Here is a 25,678-nt window from a genome sequence, read left to right as displayed (position 1 = left end):
CTGGTTGAGAGAATGCCAAGAAAAGCTGTCATCAAGGCAAAGGGTGGCTACTTTGAAGAATCTCAAATATAAAATATATTTGTATTTGTTTAACACTTTTTTGGTGACTGCATGATTCCGTATGTGTTATTTCATAGCTTTGATGTCTTCACGATTGTTCTACAATGTAGAAAATAGTACAAGTAAAAGAAAAGGAAAACCCTTGAATGAGTAGATGTGTCCAAACATTTGACTGGCACTGTATGTAAATAAGGTATTTCTGTTTTTCATATGTAATACATTTACAAAAATGTCTAAAAACCGGTTTTTGCTTTGTCATTATGGGCTATTGTGTTTAGATTGATGAGGACATATTTTTATTGAATCCATTTTAGAATAAGGCTGCAAGGTAACAAAATGTGGATAAAGTCAAGGGGTCTGAATACTTTCTGAAAGCACTGTATGTTAACAATGTGTGAGTGTGTGTTGAATAATTCAAAGTGAGTATTTAAATGTATTCTTTATTTTCCTGTGGAACAGTCAAAGTGATGTTATTGTATTTCATCTCCTCTCAGCATTACTGTACTGTCATTATGAACAGAGTCACTTATGGTTGCCGTGCTGTGTTGTGCCCCCTGGCTTAGTAATACAGCCATGACAGTCTCTTTATCCCCGCAACGACTTTATTGTGTGTGTGTGTGTGTGTGTGTGTGTGTGTGTGTGTGTGTGTGTGTGTGTGTGTGTGTGTGTGTGTGTGTGTGTCTATGCATAACCAGTAATAACGTTGTATACAGATCATGTTTTTTTCTGAAGGGAGTGATCCATGATAACAATTTTTAAAAAACGTGCTTAGATATAATTTTCCTTCATCAACACTAACCATGGTTAACCTGGTCTGTTTGATGGTAGGAGACTCATATGGGAAACCTGGCCTGTATCACAAACACATGCTCTGTTCCAGCTATTATTATGAGACATCCTCCCCTCAGCAGCCTCCACTGGTCTGTATAATGGTGGGAGACTCTTATGACCACAGCTCGTTGTTTGAGTGGAGCGACATCTGATATCATTGCTGCCCTGTTTTAAAGGGAGAGAGAGAGAGATATGGAGAGAGAGAGAGATAGAGAGAGAACATACATACATACAGAAAGGCTAATGGCACTCACTCACGTTTCCTTCCAGTCTCTCTTTGTAACCCCACACCCCATCTGATACACACAGGGATTCAAATCGGAGTTCAACATTCAACATTTCTCTCTCTCTCTATCTCTCTCTCTCTCTCTCTCTCTCTCTTCCCGTGTTCCTTTTTCCTTTACATGACCTTCTCTCCCTCTCCTTGTGGGTGGTTGATGCAACCTCTCCTTCCATCATCATCATCATCATCATCATCATCATCATCACCTCCATCCATCCCTCTCTCCATTCATCTCTCTCCCTTCCTCCATCTCTCCATGGGGCATGCTGCTGCCTAATGTGTTCACTCTAACTCTGTCAGACTTCACTGTAAATAAGATTTCCTACAGTTTTATGTTGACACAGAGAGAAGGGGAGATGGGCAAAGAGAGAAATAGGGATAGAGAAAGTGGGAGCTAATGTTTGGTAACAGTAAAGCCCTGTTTGTATAGATACATTTCTATAAAGGATCCTATGCTAGGCCTTGTGACTATGGAACAGAGCTGCATACACACATATAATAGAGTCGCAGTCATTGCTCAGCAGAACTCCTGTGAACACACGCACGCACGCACGCACGCATGCACACACACACACACACACACACACACACACACACACACACACACACACACACACACACACACACACACACACACACACACACACACACACACACACACACACAACCCCCCACAGGTACATCTGCCATATTTGTATAAATATGACATTATACAGCCGGCAGGATACACAGAGGACAGATAACAGAAAAGAAGAAAACTCTCTCTCTCTTTCTCTCTCGTTCTTTAACCTTCAACCTTTAACCTTCCTTCCCGTGGGATCAACGTTTTCATTCCGTCACCACCTTTTTTAAATGATCCCCGTTTCCATCTTTCAATAAATAATTACAGTTAAGGTGATCAATCAAAATGGAGACATTGATAACAGAGAGAAAATACCAATAGTCCCCTGGCACACTGCTCTAATGTCATAAATACAAGTAGTGGGAGTGTGTGTGTGCATCCGTCTGTGTGTGTGTGAGGTGTAAATATGGGCTGTTTTGGTGTGACAGCAGTTGTCAGTGATTGTGAAAGGCATCTGAAAGGATCCAGAAAACTGTTGACATATTTTGAAGTTGCTGACATTGAGTATTATATTACCATCAATATATGGTCTGTTGGGGGGAAAGTGTCCTCTTTTACACTGCTATTTGTAAGCATTTTACACTCTATGTACGGTGCCTTCAGTAAGTATTCATACCCCTTGACTTATTCCACATTTTGATGTGTTACAGCCTGGATTCAAACCAGGTACTGTAGTGACGCCTCATGCACTGAGATGCAGTGCCTTAGATTGCTGCGCCACTCTGGAGCCACTCGGGATTTGCCCCAAACATAACACTTTGTATTCAGGTCAAAAAGTGAATTGCTTTGCTGCATTTTCTTTTCAGAATTACTTTAGTGATGTGTGGCAAACAGGATGCACGTTTTGGAATATTTGTAATTCTGTACAGGCTTCCTTCTTTTCACTCCGCCATTTATGTTAGTACAGTGGAGTAACTACAATGTTGTTGATCCATCCTCAGTTTCCTCCTATCACAGACATTAAACTCTGTGACTGTTTTAAAGTCACCATTGGCCTCATTGTGAAATCACTTCGAGGTTTCCATTCAAAGTGTAATTAATAACTTCACCATCCTCAAAGGCATGTTCAATGTCTGTTTAGTTTTTTTCACCCATCTACCAATAGGTGCCCTTCTTTTCGAGGCATTGAAAATCTTCCCTGGTCTTTGTGGTTGAATTTGTGTTTGAAATTCACTGCTCTACTGAGGGACCTTACAGATAATTGAATGTGTGTGATACAGGGATGAGAGAGTTATTCAAAAATCATGTTAAACACTATATTTGCGCGGAGTGTGAGTCCATGCAACTTATTACGCAACTTGTTAAGCACATTTCTACCCCTGAACTTATTTAGGCCTGGCATAACAAAAGGGTTGACTTGCTTAAGACATTTCAGCTTTTAATTTTTGATTAATTTGGGGGTATGAATACTTTCTGAAGGCACTGTATGTGTGTGGGTATAACAGTATATATTAGTATACTGTATATACATTAATATTCTCAGTTGTTTACTTCAAGCATTATCTGTCCCCTGCACTTTGTTGGATGTTTTTACTTTAGAACTTTCAGTTGTGAACCAGAACATACGCAACGTTCTTAATCTGAGGAATGATGTTGAGGTTGTTGGTTCCACAATCAACATTGCTGCAGCAAAGCAATATCAGTTCATTTAGATAATCCAAGCCACACACACACACACACACACACACACACACACACACACACACACACACACACACACACACACACACACACACACACACACACACACACACACACACACACACACACACACACACACACCTGGTTATGTTGATTTGCTAGTGCTTATCTGCATTGGGAGCCCCTGGGCAGCTCTTTTGGTGTGAGTGATTGGTTCCTATCTGCCTTGCCTGGAGGTACAGTGTGGTGCCCAGGCCTCCTGCCGGTCCAAGCCCAGAGAAGAGCGATGATAAGCAGGGAGAAATGGAAGCACTACCCCCCACTCCACTTTCACTGATGTACCAGCCAAAATGACTTTCTGTTGCTTGGATGCTACGGAATTTAACACCTTCACACACATCCACACATTTGCACAACGACAGAAATGTGTGTGTGTCTGTGCGTCACTAAGCAGAACCTAATCTAAGCAGTGTGGCTTCCTCAATTAACAAGGTTGCTGATCATCATTAATGACACATACACACACATGGACACATGCACAGACACACCACACTCATCACAATTCAGTGCTGATCCAATCTATTTCTGTGCTTTTCCAGGAAACCTGAAAGATGAGCTTCCCTCTCTCCTCCTGTCTCTCCTCCTGTCTCTCCTCCTGTCTCTCCTCCTGTCTCTCCTCCTGTCTCTCCTCCTGTCTCTCCTCCCTCCCTCCTCCTGTGATCCAGGCTGTATCATGTCCGTCCATGTTTGGGAGTCCCATAGGGCGGTGCACAATTGGCCCAGCATCGTCCAGGTTTGGCCAGGATAGGCCGTCATTGTAAATAAGAATTTGTTCTTAACTGACTTGCCTAGTTAAATAAAGGTTCAATTAAAAAATGTAAAGAATGCTGTCTACACGTTAATGTGTTTCTCCTCTACTTATGTTTCTGATTAATATTGACTAACCTCTTCTACTTGAACAGGTTCTACTGGGACCCAGCAGACTTGAATAACCTCTAATTACATATGCACACGCTCACACACACATCAACACAGCCTTCAATATTTCAAATTACCCCCCTAGTTAAAACACCCCTCGCCGTCAGATCACAAATTACAGCAGCAAAACTGACAACTTCAATAAATATGGATGTTATGTGTGTATGTGTGTGTGTATGTCTGTGTGTGCGTGTCTGTGTGAGTCTGTGTGTGTATGTCTGTGTGCGTCTGTCTGTGTGTGAATATCTCTGTGTGTATTCCTGTGTGTGTCTGTCTGTGTGTGTGTGTGTATCTGTGTGTGTGTCTGAAGTTGCAAATGAACATTGCCATAAATGTTAATGTCATTGTGTTGCCATGTCACTCTTTCTCTCTCTTTCTCTCTCCTTCTCTTTCTTTCTCTCTCTTTCTCTTTCTTTCTCTCTCTTTCTCTTTCTTTATCTCTCTTTCGCTTTCTTCATCTCTCTTTCTAATTCTTTATCTCTCTTTTTGTTTCTTTCTCTCTATTTCTCTCTCTTTCTCTCTCTTTCTCTTTCTTTATCTCTCTTTCTCTTTCTGTTTCTTTCTCTCTCTTTCTGTTTCTTTCTCTCTCTTTCTTCCTTCCTTTCTTTCTTACTGTGCGTATGTATGTAACACCATGTGATCTTTCAATGTAAACCATTATTTTTACACATACCCACCCACCCACCCACACACACACACACACACACATCATTGTAATGTGCTGGGTGGAAAAAACTTTCTGTCTGAAAACATTCCTACTGATTAGTGGAGAATGTGACTGCTAGCTGAACTGGCTTTAGTAATGTGTGTGTGTGTGTGTGTGTGTGTGTGTGTGTGTGTGTGTGTGTGTGTGTGTGTGTGTGTGTGTGTGTGTGTGTGTGTGTGTGTGTGTGTGTGTGGGTGCAATGTATGTGACAGCCAGTGAAATTAGCATGCCCCTTTCTCACATAGATAACACATCGATGTTGCTTTGCATGCAAGAGGGGAGGCTGCGTTGTGGTTCATGGGTATACTACCAGCGCAGTCTTAAATACAAAGATACGCTAGTTGGCAGACATCAAACACAGATCTGTGCCCTGTGAATCTCTATCTCTCTTTTCCTCCCTCTCGCGTTTTCTCTTTCCCTCTCACGTCCCTTACCTCTTCTCTCCATCCTCACCACCAATGAAAGGAAAATGATACTGATTTGACCAAACATGAAACAGGTGCTCAATCTCTCTCTGCTGTCCAAAGTGCAGAGGAGAGGGGGAGAGAGAGAGATAAAGAGGGGGAGAGAGAGGGGAGGGAGAGAGAGAGAGGAGGAGGAAGAGAGAGAGGGGGAGGGAGAAAGAGAGGGGGAGGGAGAAAGAGAGCGAGAAAGAGGGGGGGGGTTGAGGGAGAGTGAAGGGGTGAGAGTGTGGGAGAGAGAGAGAAAGAAGGGGAGAGAGAGGGGAGTGAGTGAGAGAGGGGAAGGGAACAAGAGGGAGGGAGAGAGAGAGGGGGAGGGAGAGAGAGAAGGGGAGGGAGGGAGGGAGGGATAGGGAGCGAACAGGCTCTCTCTCCATCTAATATTACCCAGTCAGTAAATGAGATAAGATAAGGCAACAGAGAGGAGTTTTGAAGTTGATAAAACAGACTTTACACTTTGAAGAGGAACAGATCAGAAAACAACATTAGAGAAGGAGAGAGCGAGGAGGCTTTGTGGAACAAAGGGGGGGCTTTCACTTTCACTCCCACTCATCCCTTCATCTCTATCCCTCCCTCATCCATCATCCCTTGTTCCTGCTCTCTTTCTATCAAACCGGTCTGTCATTCTGTCACTCTGTCTAATATCATACAGCCTCAGAGCAGAGTATGACTTACCTACTACAGGAGGGCAATCAGTATGTGTGTGTGTGTGTGTGTGTGTGTGTGTGTGTGTGTGTGTGTGTGTGTTGTGTGTGTGTGTGTGTGTGTGTGTGTGTGTGTGTGTGTGTGTGTGTGTGTGTGTGTGTGTGTGTGTGTGTGTGTGTGTGTGTGTGTGTGTGTGTGTGTGTGTGTGTGTGTGTGTGTGTGTGTGTGTGTGTGTGTGTGTGTGTGTGTGTAAGGTAGAGCTGCACATAAGGTGTTTGATTTGGGACTAAAAACAACCAAGCCTGAATTTTCATTCTGCAAACTATATCCCCCCACCTAAAATGATTTCTCTCTCCCTCGCTCCATCTCTCTCCCTCACTCTATCTCTCTCTCTCTTCCTCACTCAATCTCTCTCTCCCTCACTCCATCTCTCTCCCTCACTCCATCTCTCTCTCTCTCCCTCACCCCATCTCTCTCTCCCTCACTCCATCTCTCTCTCCCTCACTCCATCTCTCTCCCCCTCACTCCATCTCTCTCTCCCTAACTCCATCACTCCATCTCTCTCTCCCTCACTCCATCTCTCTCTCTCTCACTCCATCTCTCTCTCCCTCACTCCATCTCTCTCTCTCTCACTCCATCTCTCTCTCTCCCTCACTCCATCTCTCTCCCTCACTCCATCTATCTCCCTCACTCCATCTCCATCTCTCTCTCCCTCACTCCATCTCTCTTTCCCTCACTCCATCTCTCTCCCTCACTCCATCTCTCTCCCTCACTCCATCTCTCTCTCTCTTCCTCACCCCATCTCTCTCTCCCTCACTCCATCTCTCTCTCCCTCACTCCATCTCTCTCTCCCTCACTCCATATCTCTCTCTCTCCATTCAGCCAGGATCCGCCATTCAGCCAGGATCCGCCAGTCAGCCAGGATCTGCCAGAGCTGCCAGTCAGCCAGGATTTGCCGGAACCACCAGTCAGCCAGGATCTGCCAGAACCACCAGCCAGCCAGGATCTGCCAGAGCCATCAACCTGCCTGAGCTTCCTCTCAGTCCTGAGCTTCCTCTCAGTCCTGAGCTTCCCCTCAGTCCTGAGTTTCCCCTCAGTCCTGAGCTTCCCCTCAGTCCCGAGCTACCCCTCAGTCCTGAGCTACCTCAGTCCCGAGCTGCCCCTCAGTCCAGTGGGGCCCGTTGTTAGGGTTCCTAGGCCAAGGTCAGCGGCGAGGGTCGCCACTCAAGGGACGCTAAGGAGGTGGACTAAGACAATTATGGAGTGGGGTCCACGTCCAGCGCCAGAACCACCACCGCGGACAGATGCCCACCCAGACGCTCCCCTATAGGTTTAGGTTGTGCGGTCAGAGACCGCACCTTGGGGGGGGGGTACTGTCACGTTCTGACCATCGTTCTTGTGTGTTTTCCTTGTTTTAGTGTTGGTCAGGACGTGAGCTGGGTGGGCATTCTATGTTGTGTGTCTGGTTTGTCTATTTCTATGTTTGGCCTGGTATGGTTCTCAATCAGAGGCAGGTGTTAGTCATTGTCTCTAATTGGGAACCATATTTAGGTAGCCTGTTTTGTGTTGGGTTTTGTGGGTGGTTGTCTCCTGTGTCAGTGTTTGTACCACACGGGACTGTTTCGGGTTTTCATGTTTCTTGTTTTGTAGTCTATTTCATGTATGGTTCCGTTATTAAAAGAACCATGAATTATAACCACACTGCGTCTTGGTCCGATTCCTGCTACACATCTTCTTCAGAGGAAGAGGAAGAAGAGAACCGTTACATTGCATTTAAAATACCTGTCAGACTACCATGTAAACTGAACAACTATCTCACTAATTGTTGCTATAAATCCAACCACATACAGATTGGATAAGTTTTAAAAAATTGTTTCTTGTTTAGCATAAGATCAAAAACAATCAATGTACAATTGAAGTCCGAAGTTGGCATACACTTAGGTTCGAGTCATTAAAACTCGTTTTTCATCCACTCCACAAATTTCTTGTTACCAAACTATAGTTTTGGCATGTCGGTTAGGACATCTACTTTGTTCATGACACAAGTAATTTTTCCAACAATTATTTACAGACAGATTATTTAACTTAAATATTAAAGATAAAGATAATTCACTGTATCACAATTCCAGTGGGTCAGAAGTTTACATACACTAAGTTGACTGTGCCTTTAAACAGCTTGGAAAATTCCAGGAAATTATGTCATGGCTTTAGAAGCTTCTTATAGGCTACTTGACATAATTTGAGTCAATTGGAGGTGTCCCTGTGGATGTATTTCAAGGCCTACCTTCAAATGCAGTGCCTCTTTGCTTGACATCATGGGAAAATCAAAAGAAATCAGCCAAGACCTCAGAAAAAGATTTGTAGACCTCCACAAGTCTGGTTCATCCTTGGGAGCAATTTCCAAATGCCTGAAGGTACCACGTTCATCTGTACAAACAATAGTACGCAAGTATAAACACCATGGGACCACGCAGCCGTCATACTGCTCAGGAAGGAGATGCGTTCTGTCTCCTAGAGATGAACGTACTTTGGTGTGAAAAGTGCAAATCAATCCCAGATCAACAGCAAAGGACCTTGTGAAGATACTGGATGAAACAGGTACAAAAGTATCTATATCCACAGTAAAACCTATACCTATAACCTATATCCTATATTGATATAACTTCAAAGGCCTTTCAGCAAGGAAGCTCCAAAAAAACATAAAAAAGCCAGACTACGGTCTGCAACTGCACATGGGGACAAAGATCATACTTTTTGGAGAAATGTCCTCTGGTCTGATGAAACAAAAATAGAACTGTTTGGCCATAATGACCATCGTTATGTTTGGAGGAGAAAGGGGGAAGCTTGCAAGCCGAAGAAGACCATCCCTACCGTGAAGCACGGCGGTGGCAGCCTCATGTTGTGGGGGTGCTTTGCTGCAGAAGGGACTGGTGCACTTCACAAAATAGATGGCATTATGAGGATGGAAAATTATGTGGATATCTTGAAGCAACATCTCAAGACATCAGTTAGGAAGTTAAAGCTTGCTGACCAACGCAAGCGCACCGATCCTCCCTTCAGCAGTGAGGTAATAGGAGCAGCCACCTGAACAAAACCTTGGATAAACCTCCGGTAGTAATTGACAAACCCTAAAAACCGCTGCACCTCTTTCACCGTGGTCGGAGTCGGCCAATTACGCACGGCTGTAACGCAGTCACACTCCATCACCACCCCGGAGGTAGAAATACGATAACCCAGGAAGGAAACGGCCTATTTGAAGAACACACATTTCTCGGCCTTGACATACAGGTCATGCTCCAGCAGTCGCCCAAGTACCTTACGCACCAGAGACACGTGCGCAACACGTGTGGCAGAATCGATCAGGATGTCATCGATGTACACTACCACTCCCTGCCCGGGCATGTCTCGGAGAATCTCGTCTACGAAGGATTGGAAGATGGCTGGAGCATTCTTCAACCCATATGGCATGACGCGGTATTCATAATGGCCAGATGTAGAACTAAATGTGGTTTTCCACTCATCTCCTCCCCGGATACGCACCAGATTATACACACTCCTCAGGTCCAGTTTTGTGAAGAAGTGCGTCCCGTGAAATGATTCCACCGCCGTAGCGATGAGAGGTAGTGGGTAACTAAACCCCACTGTGATAGAATTTAGACCTCGATAATCAATGCACGGACGCAGACCTGCCTCCTACTTCTTCACAAAAAAGAAGCTTGAGGAGACGTGTGATGCGGAGGGCCGAATGCACCCCTGTCCCAGCAATTCAGCAACATACAGTATGTCTCCATAGCTACTGTTTCCTCCTGGGACAATGGGTACACGTGACTCCTAGGAAGTGCAGCGTTCTCCAGGAGGTCTATCGCGCATTCCCCTCGACGATGGGGTGGTAATTGGGTCGTCTTCTTTTTACTGAAGGCGATAGCCAAATCGGCATATTCAGAGGGAATGCGCATGGTGGAAACCTGGTCTGGCCTCTCCACCATAGTCGCACCAATGGAAACTCCTATACACCTGCCTGAACACTCCTCTGACCACCCTCTAAGAGTCCCCTGTCGCCAGGAAATCACCGGGTTGTGATGAGCTAGCCAGGGAATTCCCAACACCAATGGAAACGCAGGTGAATCGATAAGGAACAGACTAATCCGCTCCTTATGACCCCCCTGCGTTACCATGTCCAGTGGCACCATGGCCTCCCTGACCACTCCTGACCCAAATGGTCGGCTATCTAAGGAGTGCACAGGGAAGGGTAGGTCTAACGACACCAGGGGAATCCCTAGCCTTAACGCGAGCCCACGATCCATGAAGTTCCCAGCTGCGCCTGAATCGACTAGCGCCTTATGCTGTAGAGAGGGAGAAAACCCAGGAAAAGAGGTTAACACAAACATATGACCGACAGGAAGCTCCGGGTGAGTCTGGTGCTGACTCACCTGGGGTAACCAAGTAGTGCTCCACCTGCCTTCCCAACTCCCAGACCAGTTCCTCCAGCACCGGTCGGCCGTGTGTCCTCGCCGAGCACAACTGGTGCAGGAGGAGACTCCTCCTCCGGTCCCCCTCATTGCAGCCCCGCCTAACTCCATGGGGATGGGAGCAGGAGGGCCGGGTGTTGGAAACAACAGGGCCTGTTCCGGAGGCCCGCGGGCAACCAGCAGGTTGTCAAGACGAATGGACATGTCTATAAGTTCATCCAAACTGAGGGTGGTGTCCCGACACGCTAGCTCCCTGCGGATGTCCTCATTGAGGCTACAGCGGTAGTAGTCTATCAACCCCCTGTCGTTCCACTCCGCTCCTGCGGCCAAGGTCCTGAACTCCAGGGCAAAGTCCTGCTCGCTCCTCGTCTCCTGTCGCAGGTGGAACAGCCGTTCAGCCGCCGCACGACCCTCTGGTGGGTGATCGAACACTGCTCGGAATCGGCGGGTGAACTCAGGGTAATGATACCTCACTGAGTCTGGGCCATTCCACACTGCGTTTGCCCACTCTAGGGCTCATCCTGTCAGACAGGAGACGAGGACGCTCACGCTCTCCTCCCCGGAGGGAGTAGGACGGACGGTCGCCAGGTATAGTTCTAGTTGGAGGAGGAACCCCTGACACCCAGCCGCCGTCCCATCATACTCCCTAGAGAGCGCCAGACGCAGAGCCCCGGAGCCGGATGCTGTAGCAGGGGTAGGAGGTGCTGGTGGAGGGGTGCTGGAGATGAGGTAGGAAGGCCACTCCTCTCCCATCGGTCCATCCTCTCCATCATCAGATCCATGGCCGATCCGATACGGTGGAGAACGTTGGTGTGGTGGAGGACCCTTTCCTCCATCGACGGGAGAGGAGGTGCGGCTGCTCCTGCTGATTCCATTCCAAAAGGGTGCGGGATTCTGTCACGGGAAACTAGGTGGGTGAGGGAAGAATCAGGCGCAGAGAGCAAATAGTTCCACAGGAACTAATATCCCAACAACAACACAGGGCACGTTTACAAAACAGTAAACGTACTTTAAATGAGGAAGCCCATCAAGCACACAATAGACACAGGTGCAACTAATAAGACAAAACAAACAGAAAACGAAAAAGGGATCGGTGGCGGCTAGTAGACCAGTGACGACGACCGCTGAGCCCCGACCGAACAGGCAGGGGAGTCAACTTCGGCGGAAGTCGTGACACATCCTGTAAAATATGACAATGATGCCCATCCCACATCTGTGCATATCTACATACAGTAGATTTAAGTCCCTGTCTTTGGTTTCTCTTAATGGAGTTAAAAGTACTCCGTCCTAATGAACTCCAGTGAGCAACACTCCAGGGAGCCTATCACTTTCTTGAGGGCCAACATAACTCCCAGTAGAGTCAATTTAACCCCCCAAAAAGCTACACTGTGATTTCAACTATACTTGATTAACTGCAATTTGGAAATTGACTGCTTATATTTCATACGTTGTCTACTTCTTCTCAGCACAGACCTTCCCTTGGCCAGTGGACTGGATAGAGAGAAGGGAAAGGGGGAAAGAGAGAAAGCAAGGGAGAGAGGAGGAGAGCTGGTAAGAGATACATCATCTGGTTGTTTGTATATCTGTAACTTCCCCTGTCTACACCTATTAGCCCTACGCTTGTACACACACACACACACACACACACACACACACACACACACACACACACACACACACACACACGCACACGCACACGCACACACATCCAATCCTATCCACTCTATGCTTGTCTGGTTCCACACAGCTATTGTGTATTCCACAAACACACTGTCCTTATCTGCCGTTCTCATGCACTCAGCACATTGTTGACCCGCACACCCCCACCCAGCCAATAGTCCTGTTTACACAACGGATCACTCACACAAACACACATACACACATTGCTAACAAAGCAGATTTTCCAAACCAACATACCCTCTGGTCTGTCCAGACCCAGGGTTTGTTATCATTAGTGATGGAGGGAATGACAGAGGGCAGAGAGAGGCGTGTCCAATCCCAAACCAACCCCTTGTCCCTAACCTCTACTACTCCCTCTGTTATGATTAGATTGGTGTAAGCAAAGATTCCATTTAGAGCAGGGCTCCCCAACCCTGTTCCTTGAGAGCGACAGTCCTGGAGGTTTTCACTCTAATAATTAGCTGGTTCGATAAACTTAATCAGGTTAGTTACAACTGGGGTTGGAGCAACAACCTACATGAAGGTAGCTCTCCAGGAACAGGGTTCAAGAACCCTGCCTTAAAGGACAGGTGGAGCCTTATCCAGGTGAGACACAACAAAAGCATCTCTTGCTGGCCAGGAGGGTAGGACTACTGAATGCTGTTCAGGAGGGGTAGAACTACTGAATGTTGGCCAGGAGGGTAGGACTACTGAATGCTGTCCAGGAGGGGTAGGACTACTGAATGTTGGCCAGGAGGTTTAGGACTGCTGAATGCTGGCCATGAGGGTAGTACTACTGAATGTTGGCCAGGAGAGTAGGACTACTGAATGCTGGCCAGGAGGGTAGGACTACTGAATGCTGTCCAGGAGGGGTAGGACTACTGAATGTTGGCCAGGAGGGTAGGACTACTGAATGCTGTCCAGGAGGGGTAGGACTACTGAATGTTGGCCAGGAGGGGTAGGACTACTGAATGTTGGCCAGGAGGGTAGTACTACTGAATGTTGGCCAGGAGAGTAGGACTACTGAATGCTGGCCAGGAGGGTAGGACTACTGAATGCTGTCCAGGAGGGGTAGGACTACTGAATGTTGGCCAGGAGGGTAGGACTACTGAATGTTGGCCAGGAGGGTAGGACTACTGAATGTTGGCCAGGAGGGTAGGACTACTGAATGCTGGCCAGGGGGGTAGGACTACTGAATGCTGTCCAGGAGGGGTAGGACTACTGAATGTTGGCTAGGAAGGGTAGGACTGCTGAATGTTAGCCAGGAGGGGTAGGACTACTGAATGCTGGCCAGGAGAGGTAGAACTACTGAATGTTGGCCAGGAGGTTTAGGACTGCTGAATGCTGGCCAGGAGGGGTAGGCTTACTGAATGTTGACCAGGAGGGTTAGGACTACTGAATGTTGGCCAGGAGGGTAGGACTACTGAATGCTGTCCAGGAGGGGTAGGACTACTGAATGTTGGCCAGAAAGGGTAGGCCTACTGAATGTTGGCCAGGAGGGTAGGACTACTGAATGCTGTCCAGGGGGATAGGACTACTGAATGTTGGTCAGGAGGGGTAGGACTACTGAATGTTGGCCAGGAGAGTAGGACTCCTGAATGTTGGCCAGGAGGTTAGGACTACTGAATGCTGGCCAGGAGGGTAGGACTACTGAATGCTGTCCAGGAGGGGTAGGACTACTGAATGTTGGCTAGGAAGGGTAGGACTGCTAAATGCTGGCCAGGAGGGGTAGGCTTACTGAATGTTGGCCAGGAGGGTTAGGACTACTGAATGTTGACCAGGAGGGGTAGGACTACTGAATGTTGGCCGGGAGGGTTAGGCTGAGTGATTTTTGGCCAGGAGGTTTAGGCTCAGTGAATATTGACCAGGAGGTTTAGGCTCTGTGAATATTGGCTAGGATGTTTCGGACTACTGAATGTTGGCCAGGAGAGGTAGGACGACTAAATGTTGGCCAGGAGAGGTAGGCCTACTAAATGTGTGCCAGGAGAGGTAGGACTACTGAATGTTTGCCAGGAGAGGTAGGCCTACTGAATGTTGGCCAGGAGAGGTAGGCCAACTGAATGTTGGCCAGGAGAGGTAGGACTACTGAATATTGGCCAGGAGAGGTAGGACTGCTGAATGTTGGCCAGGAGGGTAGGACTGCTGAATGTTGGCCAGGAGAGGTAGGACTACTGAATGTTGGCCAGGACATGTAGGACTGCTGAATGCTGGCCATGACAGGTAGGACTGCTAAATGTTGGCCAGGAGGGTAGGACTGTGCTGAATGCTGGCCCATGGTCTAACTCAGTGTTTTCCAACTCCAGTCCTTCAGAACCCCCAACAGTACACATTTTTGTTGTAGCGCTGGACAAACGCACCTCATTCAGCTCATTGAGGGCTTGATGATTAGTTGACAGGCTGTATCAGGTGTGCTTGTCCAGGGTTACTATAAAAATATGTACTGTTGGGTGTACTAGAGGACTATTGTTGGGAACATCACATGTGTCAGGACCCGGTTACGAACCTGGGTCTCCGGAGTGAGAAACAGTCACTTAACCAACTGAGCCACGAATAGTCAGCAGAACCCAGAAGAAGAGGCAGACACAGCAGTACTTAAGACGGTGTATTTAATAAAGTAAAAAGGAGAAGTCCTTCAATACAAAAAATGGCAAATCCAAAAGGTGGTAGGAATAGCACAAAAAAGCCTCAAGAGATACTCAAAAACAAAAACAGAATTCCACAAGAGCATCCACCGGAATCGACAAGAAACCACAGAACACTAGGGCTGGGTGCTAACATACAAACACAGAGCACAGAACTGAGGGAAACTAAGGGTTTAAATACAATCAGGGGAAACGAGGCACAGGTGCAAATAATAATGGGGAACAAGGGAAAAAACATGAGGTCAAAAAGCACAATGGGGGCATCTAGTGACCAAAACCCGGAACAACCCTGGCCAAATCCTGACAGAATCCCCCCCCTAGGAACGGCTCCTGACGTTCCTACCAGCTCTCTCAGGGTGGAGGGCCCTGAACTGACGAATGAGGTCAGGGTCCAGGATGTCTTTGGCAGGAACCCAGGAGCGCTCCTCGGGACCGTAGCCTTCCCAGTCCACCAGATACTGCCAGGACCGCTGCACCCGGCGGGAATCCAGTATCCGATGGACGGTATAAGCCGGCTGGCCTCCAATGACACGAGGCGGAGGGGGAGGTCTGTCTGCCGGGACAAGGGGAGAAAAAACAACAGGTTTTAACAATGAAATATGGGATTAATCTTAAGGGATCTGGGTAAGTGTAGGCGATAAGAAACTGAGTTAACTCTCCTGGCAACCTTGAAGGGACCGATGTATTTTTGGGACAGCTTGCGAGACTCCACCCGTAGAGGTAAGTCTCTTGTGGAGAGCCAGACTCTCTGGCCGGGGCGCAGGGTAGGCCCGGGACGGCGACGTCTGTTGGCTTGTTGTTGGTACCTCTGTGAGGAACACATAAGATTAAGACGGGTCTTCCTCCACATAAGCCGACAGCGTCTGACGAACTTCAAGGCTGAAGGCACTCTGACTTCTGCCTCCTGGTCCGGGAACAATGGAGGAGCATAGCCAAACTGACACTCGTGCGGGGACATACCAGTGGAGGAGGAGCGCAAGGTGTTGTGCGCGTATTCGGCCCAAACAATAAAGGATGACCATGTGGACGGGTTGTCACGAGTCATACATCGGAGGGTGGTTTCCAGCTCTTGATTCATCCTCTCTGTTTGGCCGTTGGACTCCGGATGGTACCCTGAAGATAGACTGGCAGAAGCCCCCATGAGTTGGCAGAAGGCCTTCCAAAACCTTGAGGCGAACTGGGGACCTCTGTCAGAAACCATATCTTGAGGAATGCCGAAGACTCGGAACACATGATTAATTACCAACTCAGCCGTTTCCTTGGCAGAAGGTAACTTAGTCAGAGGGACGAACCTGGCCGCCTTTGAAAACCTGTCGATTATGACTAGGATAGTAGTATTGCCATGGGATGGAGGAAGTCCAGTAATAAAGTCCAATGAGATATGGGACCAGGGTCTGTGGGGAACAGGTAAAGGGTGAAGGAGTCCTTGAGGGCGGAGGTGAGAAGATTTGCCCTGGCAGCACACGGGACAAGCATTGACGAAAGTGGCAACGTCTTCTCTTATGGTAGGCCACCAGAACTTACGCTGGATGAACTCCAAGGTGCGACCTACGCCCGGATGACAGGTGAGGCGAGAGGAGTGCCCCCACAGAAGGACCTGAGTCCTCACTGCCTTGGGGACAAACAACCGATTGGCAGGACCTCCTTTCGGGTCCGGTTCGCTAGCTTGAGCACGTCTCACGGTATCCTCAACTTGCCACGAGATCGGAGCCACAATCTTAGCAGCAGGAAGGACAGGCATGTCCGTGTCATCTCGAATGGCAGGAGCGTAGACTCGGGACAGGGCATCCGGTTTGAGATTCTTCGACCCGGGCCGATAGGTGAGGATAAACTGGAATCGATTGAAGAAAAGAGACCATCTAGCTTGTCTAGAGTTCAACCGCTTCGCCTGCTGGATATACTCCAGATTTTTGTGGTCCGTAAGCACTTGAAACGGGTGAGAAGCCCCCTCGAGCCAGTGTCTCCATTCCTTCAATGCCATCTTAACCGCTAGGAGTTCACGATCCCCCACATCGTAGTTCCTCTCAGTCGGGGTAAGCCGGTGTGAGAAGAAAGCGCACGGATGAAGCTTCTTGTCTTCACCCCTCTGAGACAGGACAGCTCCAACACCAACCTCTGATGCGTCTACCTCCACCACAAATGGTTCATCCGTAGTCGGTAGTATCAGGATGGGAGCAGAGAGAACGCGCTGCTTGAGTCCTTGGAAGGCCGTCTCAGCTTCTCTTCCCCACAAAAACCTTGCATTGCCACCCTTGGTTAAAGCTGAGAGAGGTGCTGCCACCAAGCTGAAGTTCTTGATGAACTTGCGGTAAACGTTTGTGAAGCCCAGGAAACGCTGAACTTCCTTAACGGATTTGGGGGTGGGCCAATCCGCTACCGCCCCTACCTTCCTGGGGTCCATTTGGACTCGACCGGGTTCCACTACAAATCCCAGGAATTGTACTCGGGATGAATGGAATTCACATTTTTCCGGCTTAACGTACAGATGGCTGTCCAGGAGGCGTTTGAGTACTTGTCTGACATGCTTAGTGTGTTCTTGAAGGGAGCTCGAAAAGATGAGGATGTCATCCAAGTAAACGAACACAAATATGTTAAGCATATCCCTAAGCACATCGTTTATGAGCGCTTGGAACACCGCTGGGGCATGGTCAGGCCGAAGGGCATCACCAAGTATTCATAGTGACCAGTAGGCGTGTTGAAAGCGGTCTTCCACTCGTCACCAGGTCTGATCCGCACAAGATGGTATGCGTTCCGCAGGTCAAGCTTAGTGAAAACAACTGCTTCCTGGAGCAGCTCGAAGGCTGTGGCCATAAGGGGTAGCGGGTAACGGTTACGGACGGTTATGGCATTGAGTCCCCGGTAGTCGATGCAAGGACGTAATCCACCGTCTTTCTTGGCCACAAAGAAAAACCCTGCTCCCGCCGGGGAGGTGGATGGACGCATGAGGCCTGCTTCCAGAGCGTCCTTGATGTAGGTATCCATAGCAGCTCGTTCGGGTGGAGATAGGGAAAAGATCCGACCCCTGGGGGGCAAGTGCCCGGAAACAGGTCGATGGGGCAATCGTAAGGTCTATGGGGTGGTAGCATGGTGGCCCTCTGTTTGCTAAACACCAGTTTGAGGTCATGGTAACACTCGGGAACTCGGGTCAGGTCGATGGATTCTAAAGACTCGGGAGTAGAACTCTGGGAATTCTGGAAAATACAAGTAGCTTGGCACGTAGGACCCCACTGCTTGATAGTGCCCACAGACCAGTCGATGTGAGGGTTATGGCTGTGAAGCCAGGGGTATCCAAGGACGAGAGGGAACTCGGAACAGGAGATCAAATGAAAGTTCATCAATTCCTGGTGTTGTGAAACTGAAAGTCGCAAGGAGGTAGTGACATGAGTGACAAGTCCAGATCCCAAAGGGCTTCCATCCAATGTAGTGACCCTCATGGGTTCACTTAGAGGTTCAGAGGGAACGCCATTCTCCTTCGCCCAGACACCATCCATGAAGTTACCTGCGGCTCCAGAGTCTACCAAGGCTTGAAGGTGAAGCTTGTGGTTGTCCCAGGAGAGGGTGACTGGAATGAGCAGACGGGAGTTGGACGGATGGGAGGAGGTTATGTTTCCCATTACAGTTCCCCCCGGGTCTGTACGGGACAGAGCGTTTCCCTGGAGCCCGGGACACGTGGAACGGAAATGGCCCGGTTTGCCGCAATATAGACAGCGTCGCTCCCTCATCCGGCGGTCTCTCTCAGCCTGGGAGATGCGTCCAATCTGCATGGGTTCCGATGGAGCCAGCGAGGATAAAGGTGGGGACTCGGAGCTGGGACTGATAGGGGCTAGAGGTCTACGGTTGAGTTCTCTCTCTCTCAGACGCTGGTCAATGCGTGAGGCCAACTTGATCAGGGACTCGAGATTGTCCGGTGGTTCCCGAGTGGCCAGTTCATCTTGGATAGTGTCGGAAAGGCCTTTCAGAAAGCACACCGTGAGCGCCTCGTTGTTCCAGCCACTTGCTGCTGCCACCGTGCGGAACTGGATGGCATAGCCGTCACGCTGCGCCAACCTTGGTGGAGAGTCAGGAGCTGTTTGGCTGAGTCAGAACCACTGCTTGGGCCTTGAAACACTCGTTTGAATTCCTCAGCAAAGGCAGAGTAGCTGGCACAGCAGGAACTATGGGCATCCCACACAGCAGTAGCCCAGGCCAGGGCTTTTTCCGACAGCAGGGTGATGATATAAGCGATCTTAGACCGGTCGGTGGGAAACGACGAGGGTTGTAGCTCAAAGGAGAGAGAACATTGGGTGAGAAACCCTTTACAAGCACTTGGATCACCTGAGAACCGTTGGGGAGGTGAAAGACGAGGTTCAGCCAGGGGGTTAACTGCCATGGGTACGTGTATCTGAGGTACTGGGACGGGAACTGTTGCCGGGGTAAGACGATCAGATATTTGCTTAATGGAAGTCAGCATCTCCGACAGAAGATGAGAATGTCTAGCCATTAAGGCCTCTTGCTGAACCAGGGCGGCTTCGTGGCGTTGGACAGTCTCCTGGTGGTGGGACAGCATGGCAAAAAGGTCCTGGGAACTGGCTGCCTCTGGGTTCATCTTTGGCTCTGTGTTTCTGTCAGGACCCGGTTACGAACCTGGGTCTCCGGAGTGAGAAACAGTCACTTAACCAACTGAGCCACGAATAGTCAGCAGAACCCAGAAGATGAGGCAGACACAGCAGTACTTAAGACGGTGTATTTAATAAAGTAAAAAGGAGAAGTCCTTCAATACAAAAATGGCAAATCCAAAAGGTGGTAGGAATAGCACAAAAAAGCCTCAAGAGATACTCAAAAACAAAAACAGAATTCCACAAGAGCATCCACCGGAATCGACAAGAAACCACAGAACACTAGGGCTGGGTGCTAACATACAAACACAGAGCACAGAACTGAGGGAAACTAAGGGTTTAAATACAATCAGGGAAAACGAGGCACAGGTGCAAATAATAATGGGGAACAAGGGAAAAAACATGAGGTCAAAAAGCACAATGGGGGCATCTAGTGACCAAAACCCGGAACAACCCTGGCCAAATCCTGACACTGTCATTTCTCTTTAAATATTAAATATATCTGTTCTTGCCATAATATGGACATGGCTTTTTACCAAATAAGGCTATGTTCTGTATACCACCCCTACCGTTTCACAACACAGCTGATTTACTCAAAGAAGGAAAGATATTCCACTATTTAACTTTTACCAAGGCACACCTGTTAATTGAAAGGCATTCCAGGTGACTGCCTCATGAGGCTGGTTGAGAGCATCATGCTGTGGGGATGTTTTTCAGCGGCAGGGATTAGGAGACTAATCAGAATCGAGGGAAAGATGAATGGAGCAAAGTACGGAGAGATCCTTGATGAAAACCTCTCTCTGGAGAGACCTGAAAATAGCTGTGCAGCAATGCTCCCCATCCATCTTTAATTTTACCTTTTTTTTACTAGGCAAGTCAGTTAAGAACAAATTCTAATTTTCCATGACGGCCTAGGAACAGTGGGTTAACTGCCTGTTCAGGGGCAGAACGACAGATTTGTACCTTGTCAGCTTGGGGATTCGAACTTGCAACCTTTCGGTTACCAGTCCAACGCTCTTGACAGAGCTTGAGAGGATCTGCAGAGTAGAATGGGAGAAACTCCCTACACACAGGTGTGCCAAGCTTGTAGGGTCATACCCAAGAAGACTCTAGGCTGTAATCGCTTCCAAATATCCTTCAATAAAGTACTGAGTAAAGGGTCTGAATACTTATGTAAATGTGATATTTCCTCTTTTTTTAAGACATTTGCTAAAAAAATATATATATATATTTAAATTGCTTTGTTATTATGGGGTTTTGTGTGTAGATTGATGAGACATTTATTTTTTAAATCCATTTTAGAATAAGGCTGTAACGTATCGACATGTGAAAAAAGTCAAGGGGTCTGAATACTTTCTGAGACAGAAAGAAAGAAAGAAAGAAAGAAAGAATCAGCACATTACAATGACAATCAAAATCATACAACTGTGCCTTTAAAGCCAGACATTAATTCAGCTTAATCAAGGTTAGGTTAATTGTTTCTAACCTCCAACCACACAGACAGAAAGGAAAAGATGGGCCTACAGAAAACTAGTGTCAGCTCAGCTGTAACACAATATTTATCTCCACATCTAGAGCTTGAAACAAGTCTTTTTCCCAATCTAACATCTGATAAGTCAAAACTTGTTCGACAAAAATAGCCAGAGGGAAGTATTTTGGCCTAACTATGCGTCTGACAACTTGTTCGGTCTGGGGAGAAAAGACCAGCGTTGCTCAGCGCTTCCCTCTAGCAGTAGAACAGTAGAACGCGAATAGCGCCGTATATATATATATAAATATTACACCGAGAGGTTGGTTCTATGTTTCCGGGAAATTTCGTTAGTCTTTTTGTGATCTTGTGGGCTCGTTAAAAAAAGAATATTTGCTATTAATAATGGCAATCCAGGAATCCAGGAACACCCCAGCCTTCTTCAGTGGTAGGCTATATATATAAAATGCAATACCACATCGTTAAATTAATCAATAGGTAGCCTAGTATTACCTATGTGGTAATTGTTCAGCCTAATTATAATAGGCCTAATCTAAACTCAGCAAAAAAATAAAACAAGCCTTGACAAATACCTATTTTGTAGAGGTTATGGTATTTTGATATTTTTGATGTAAAGGATTAGTTCAGAAGCCTTGTTTCCATATTCATGTTTTGTGACCAGGGATTTGCCTGACCATATGACCTGACCAGGAATATGAACTCAGCAAAAAAAGAAATGTCCTCTCACAGTCAACTGCATATATTTTCCAGCAACTTAACATGTGTAAATATTTGTATGAACATAACAAGATTCAACAACTGAGACATAAACTGACATGTGACATGTGACACAGAAATGTGACTAACAGAAATGGAATAATGTGTCCCTGAACAAAGGAGGGGGGTCAAAATCAAAAGTAACAGTCAGTATCTGGTGTGGCCACCAGCTGCATTAAGCATTGCAATGCATCTCCTCCTCATGGACTGCACCAGATTTGTCAGTTCTTGCTGTGAGATGTTACCCCACTCTGGGCTCTTCGCTGGCCATGTCAGAACACTGACATTCCTGTCCTGTAGGAAATCATGCACAGAACGAGCAGTATGGCTGGTGGCATTGTCATGCTGGAGGGTTATGTCAGGATGAGCCTGCAGGAAGGGTACCAAATGAGGATGTCTTCCTTGTAACGCACAATGCTGAGATTGCCTGCAATGGCAACAAGCGCAGTCCGATGATGCTGTGACACACCACCCTAGACCATGACGGACCCTCCACCTCCAAATTGATCCCAATCCAGAGTACAGGCCTCGGTGTAACACTAATTTCTTCGATAATAAACGCGAATCCAACCAAACCGCAACTCGTCGATGAAGAGCACTCTTTGCCAGTCCTGTCTGGTCCAGTGATGGTGGGTTTGTGCCCATAGGCGAAGTTGTTGTCGGTGATGTCTGGTGAGGACCTGCCTTACAACAGGCCTACAAGCCCTTAATCCAGCCTCTCTCAGCCTATTGCGGACAGTCTGAGCACTGATGGAGGGATTGTGTGTTCCTGGTGTAACTTGGCCAGTTGTTGTTGCCGTCCTGTACCTGTCCTGCAGATGTGATGTTCGGATGTACTGATCCTGTGCAGGTGTTGTTACACGTGGTCTGCCACTGCGATGACAATCAGCTGTCCATCCTGTCTCCCTGTAGTGCTGTCCTAGGCGTCTCACAGTACGGACATTGCAATTTATTGCCCTGGCCACATCTGCAGTCCTCATGTCTCCTTGCAGCATGCCTAAGGCAAGTTCACGCAGATGAGCAGGGACCCTGGGAATCTTTCTTTTGGTGTTTTTCTTCAGAGTCAGTAGAAAGGCCTCTTTAGTGTCCTAAGTTTTCATAACTGTGACCTTAATTGCTTACCGTCTGTAAGCTGTTAGTGTCTTAACAACCGTTCCACAGATGCATGTTCATGAATTGTTTATGGTTCATTGAACAAGCATATGGGAAACCGTGTTTAAACCCTTCACAATGAAGAACTGCAAAGTTATTTGGATTTTTACGAATTATCCTTGAAAGAAAGGGTCCTGAAAAAGGGACATTTATTTTTTTGCTGAGTTTGGGTTAATGAATTAAAACATATTTTAAAGGAAAATGTTCTGCGTTTGCTCTCTGACACTTCTGTTTTTGTTTTATCATTTTGTTGACTTCTCATTTCTGCTGGACAATTGAATACTCTAACCTTACATTGCTATTTGCTATGTGGTTTACGGCTGGTTTTACCATAAAACACTGTCTGGTGGGTTAGGTAAAACTTTATTTTACAGTCTGTTTTCTACTTGATAGACTACGAAGAAATTACATTGTAAAATGGTAATTACATAATTAGTAACTATTATAATTGTGTTTTCTTTGGGTATTAAATAAAGCACCACCATTCTTTAGAAACTTAAATAGATTTCATTTAATTGTATATAAACTACAAGTTAATAAACTATAGTAGAACTAGACTACATGTAGAATGCAATGCGGATCTTGTTCCTCAAAATTTTAATTCGTCCTGTCGTGTGTGCGTGTGTGTGTGTGAGAGAGAGAGAGAGAGAGAGAGAGAGAGAGAGAGAGAGAGAGAGAGAGAGAGAGAGAGAGAGAGAGAGTGGGAATGTGTGTGTTGTGCTGAAAGAAGGTAGGTTATTTCGCTGAGGATCCTGGGTACATAGCTCAGTAATAATGCAGCGAAGAGGACTTTAAACACACATGCAACAACACAGTGACGAGAGCAAACGGAGAACACGCATTGTTGCTCTGGATTTTACGGGTCTCTCTGTACACTGTAAATACGCTTAGTTTAGTTACATTATATTCACATAATCGCTTCTACCCAATTGATATGACCGCGTCCTGTTCCGCTTGCTTGGGGAGAGAGAGTACAACAACAGGAATTAATTCTAGTTACGCTGTTCTGATCCCTTCGAGTCGGTTTACCGGGAAATGGTAACGTTTACACAGCATTGGAAGGACCATGGTTGAGGCGAGCAGCAAATTTCTCCTAATTGTAGTCGGCTCCGTCTGTTTTATGCTGATCTTATATCAATACGTTGCGCCCGGGGTTATCAATTTCGGCTCACCACACGGCTATTTCACTGAGGAGGACGATGGTGGGGACATTTTCCCTTCCCCAGACCCGCACTACGTCAAGAAATACTACTTCCCAGTCCGGGATTTGGAGCGAACGGTGGAATTTGAAATCAAAGGAGAAGACGTGATCGTGTTTTTACACATTCAGAAGACAGGAGGGACAACGTTCGGCAGACACCTGGTTCAGAATGTGAGGTTGGAGGTTCCGTGTGACTGTAGACCGGGTCAGAAGAAGTGTACCTGTTATCGACCCAACCGAAAAGAGACCTGGTTATTCTCCCGGTTCTCCACTGGTTGGAGTTGTGGTTTACACGCGGACTGGACCGAGCTAAAAAATTGTGTTCCTGGAGTTCTAGATAAAAAGGAGACCAGGATGAAAAATGAAAGGTGAGATAAAATAGGCTAGTTGACTTGTTGTTTCAGGAGTGTTGGGCTGGATCCAAAGCGTGCACAGCCTGTGGGTCTCCAACACTTGACAATTGTTGAAGATCATTAATAATCGGGTGGTATGTTCACGTCATGAGGGAGCTTGCCTGGGCGATTCTCTCTCTCTGTGTGCGGACTTACTGTGGCAGCAGAACCGTCGCAGTTTGTTTTGACAGTGTTTTAATGACAAGCTGTCATGTGAATTTTTACCATATCCGAAAGGATAGATTTATAGGGCAACATAACTGTCAACTCGAATTAGCTATAAGAGAATCATGCTGTCAAACTAAGCAGTATTAAAAAATAGTAGGTCTTGATCCTTCTTCAACGTTGCAGCATATCGAACAGTGATGCATCGTTTTAGCGGCTTGTAAAACGCTTGAAACGTGTTGAATATTGATTACTGTAAACCACTGAATCAACATTGGATCAGAAATGTTGCAACGACAAAATTGAATGGATGATTCTACTGAAAGAAAACATTTATTTTGGAAAAGCAGATCTTAGCTTGCAGACATGCATTGCTACATAGCTTACTCCTTTATCTTCAGGGATCACTACGCAGACAGACTGTTAGACAGATTGGCAGAGGAAACTACCATCACTTTAAGTCAGAGAAGATTTGGCTCCTGCCCCTCTCTCTGTTTCGTCTGTCTGTCTGTGTGGACTTTTGTTGATGTAAGAGGACCCCTGCGGGGGTTGACTCCACTCTAAACCGGGTGATTACTTCCGCTGGTTACACACATACACTGTACTGCTGGTATTCCTGGCACAAGGCTCTGTGATGGTCAGAGGTGATGATGCGTCTTGCTACTCCAGAGGCTGGAGGGAGGAAGTTTATCTGCTCACATCAGTTTCTACACAATGTGCTTTGTGTGTGTGTCTTTGTGTCCTAAACACTAATTTTCCCTCTCCCTCTTTCTTTTGCCATCTCTCTCTCTTACACTCCTCTCTATCTCCCTCTGTGATGGTGTCATTTTCTAATCAAACAGCAGGCATGCTTTCTGCTTGGTGGCTTTATAGCTGTTGGTCCTCTCTCTCTCTCTCTCTCTCTCTCTCTCTCTCTCTCTCTCTCTCTCTC

At 47.0% G+C, this 25,678-nt stretch overlaps 1 protein-coding gene across 1 annotated transcript in view; it reads left to right on the top strand.

Moving 5' to 3' along the window:
- The first annotated feature begins 23,708 nt into the window (after positions 1-23,708).
- LOC135542653 (heparan-sulfate 6-O-sulfotransferase 1-A-like) overlaps positions 23,709-25,678 on the top strand; it is a 29,203-nt gene continuing 27,233 nt past the window's right edge. The window contains exon 1 of the mRNA XM_064969765.1: positions 23,709-24,558. Coding sequence (XP_064825837.1) covers positions 24,056-24,558 — 503 coding nt within the window. The 5' untranslated portion in view covers positions 23,709-24,055. The remainder of the gene's footprint in view (positions 24,559-25,678) is intronic.

Source organism: Oncorhynchus masou, chromosome 6 (genome assembly GCF_036934945.1).
Source record: "Oncorhynchus masou masou isolate Uvic2021 chromosome 6, UVic_Omas_1.1, whole genome shotgun sequence".
Classification (NCBI taxonomy): Eukaryota; Metazoa; Chordata; class Actinopteri; order Salmoniformes; family Salmonidae; genus Oncorhynchus; species Oncorhynchus masou.
This window is presented reverse-complemented; position numbering and strand designations above follow the sequence as displayed.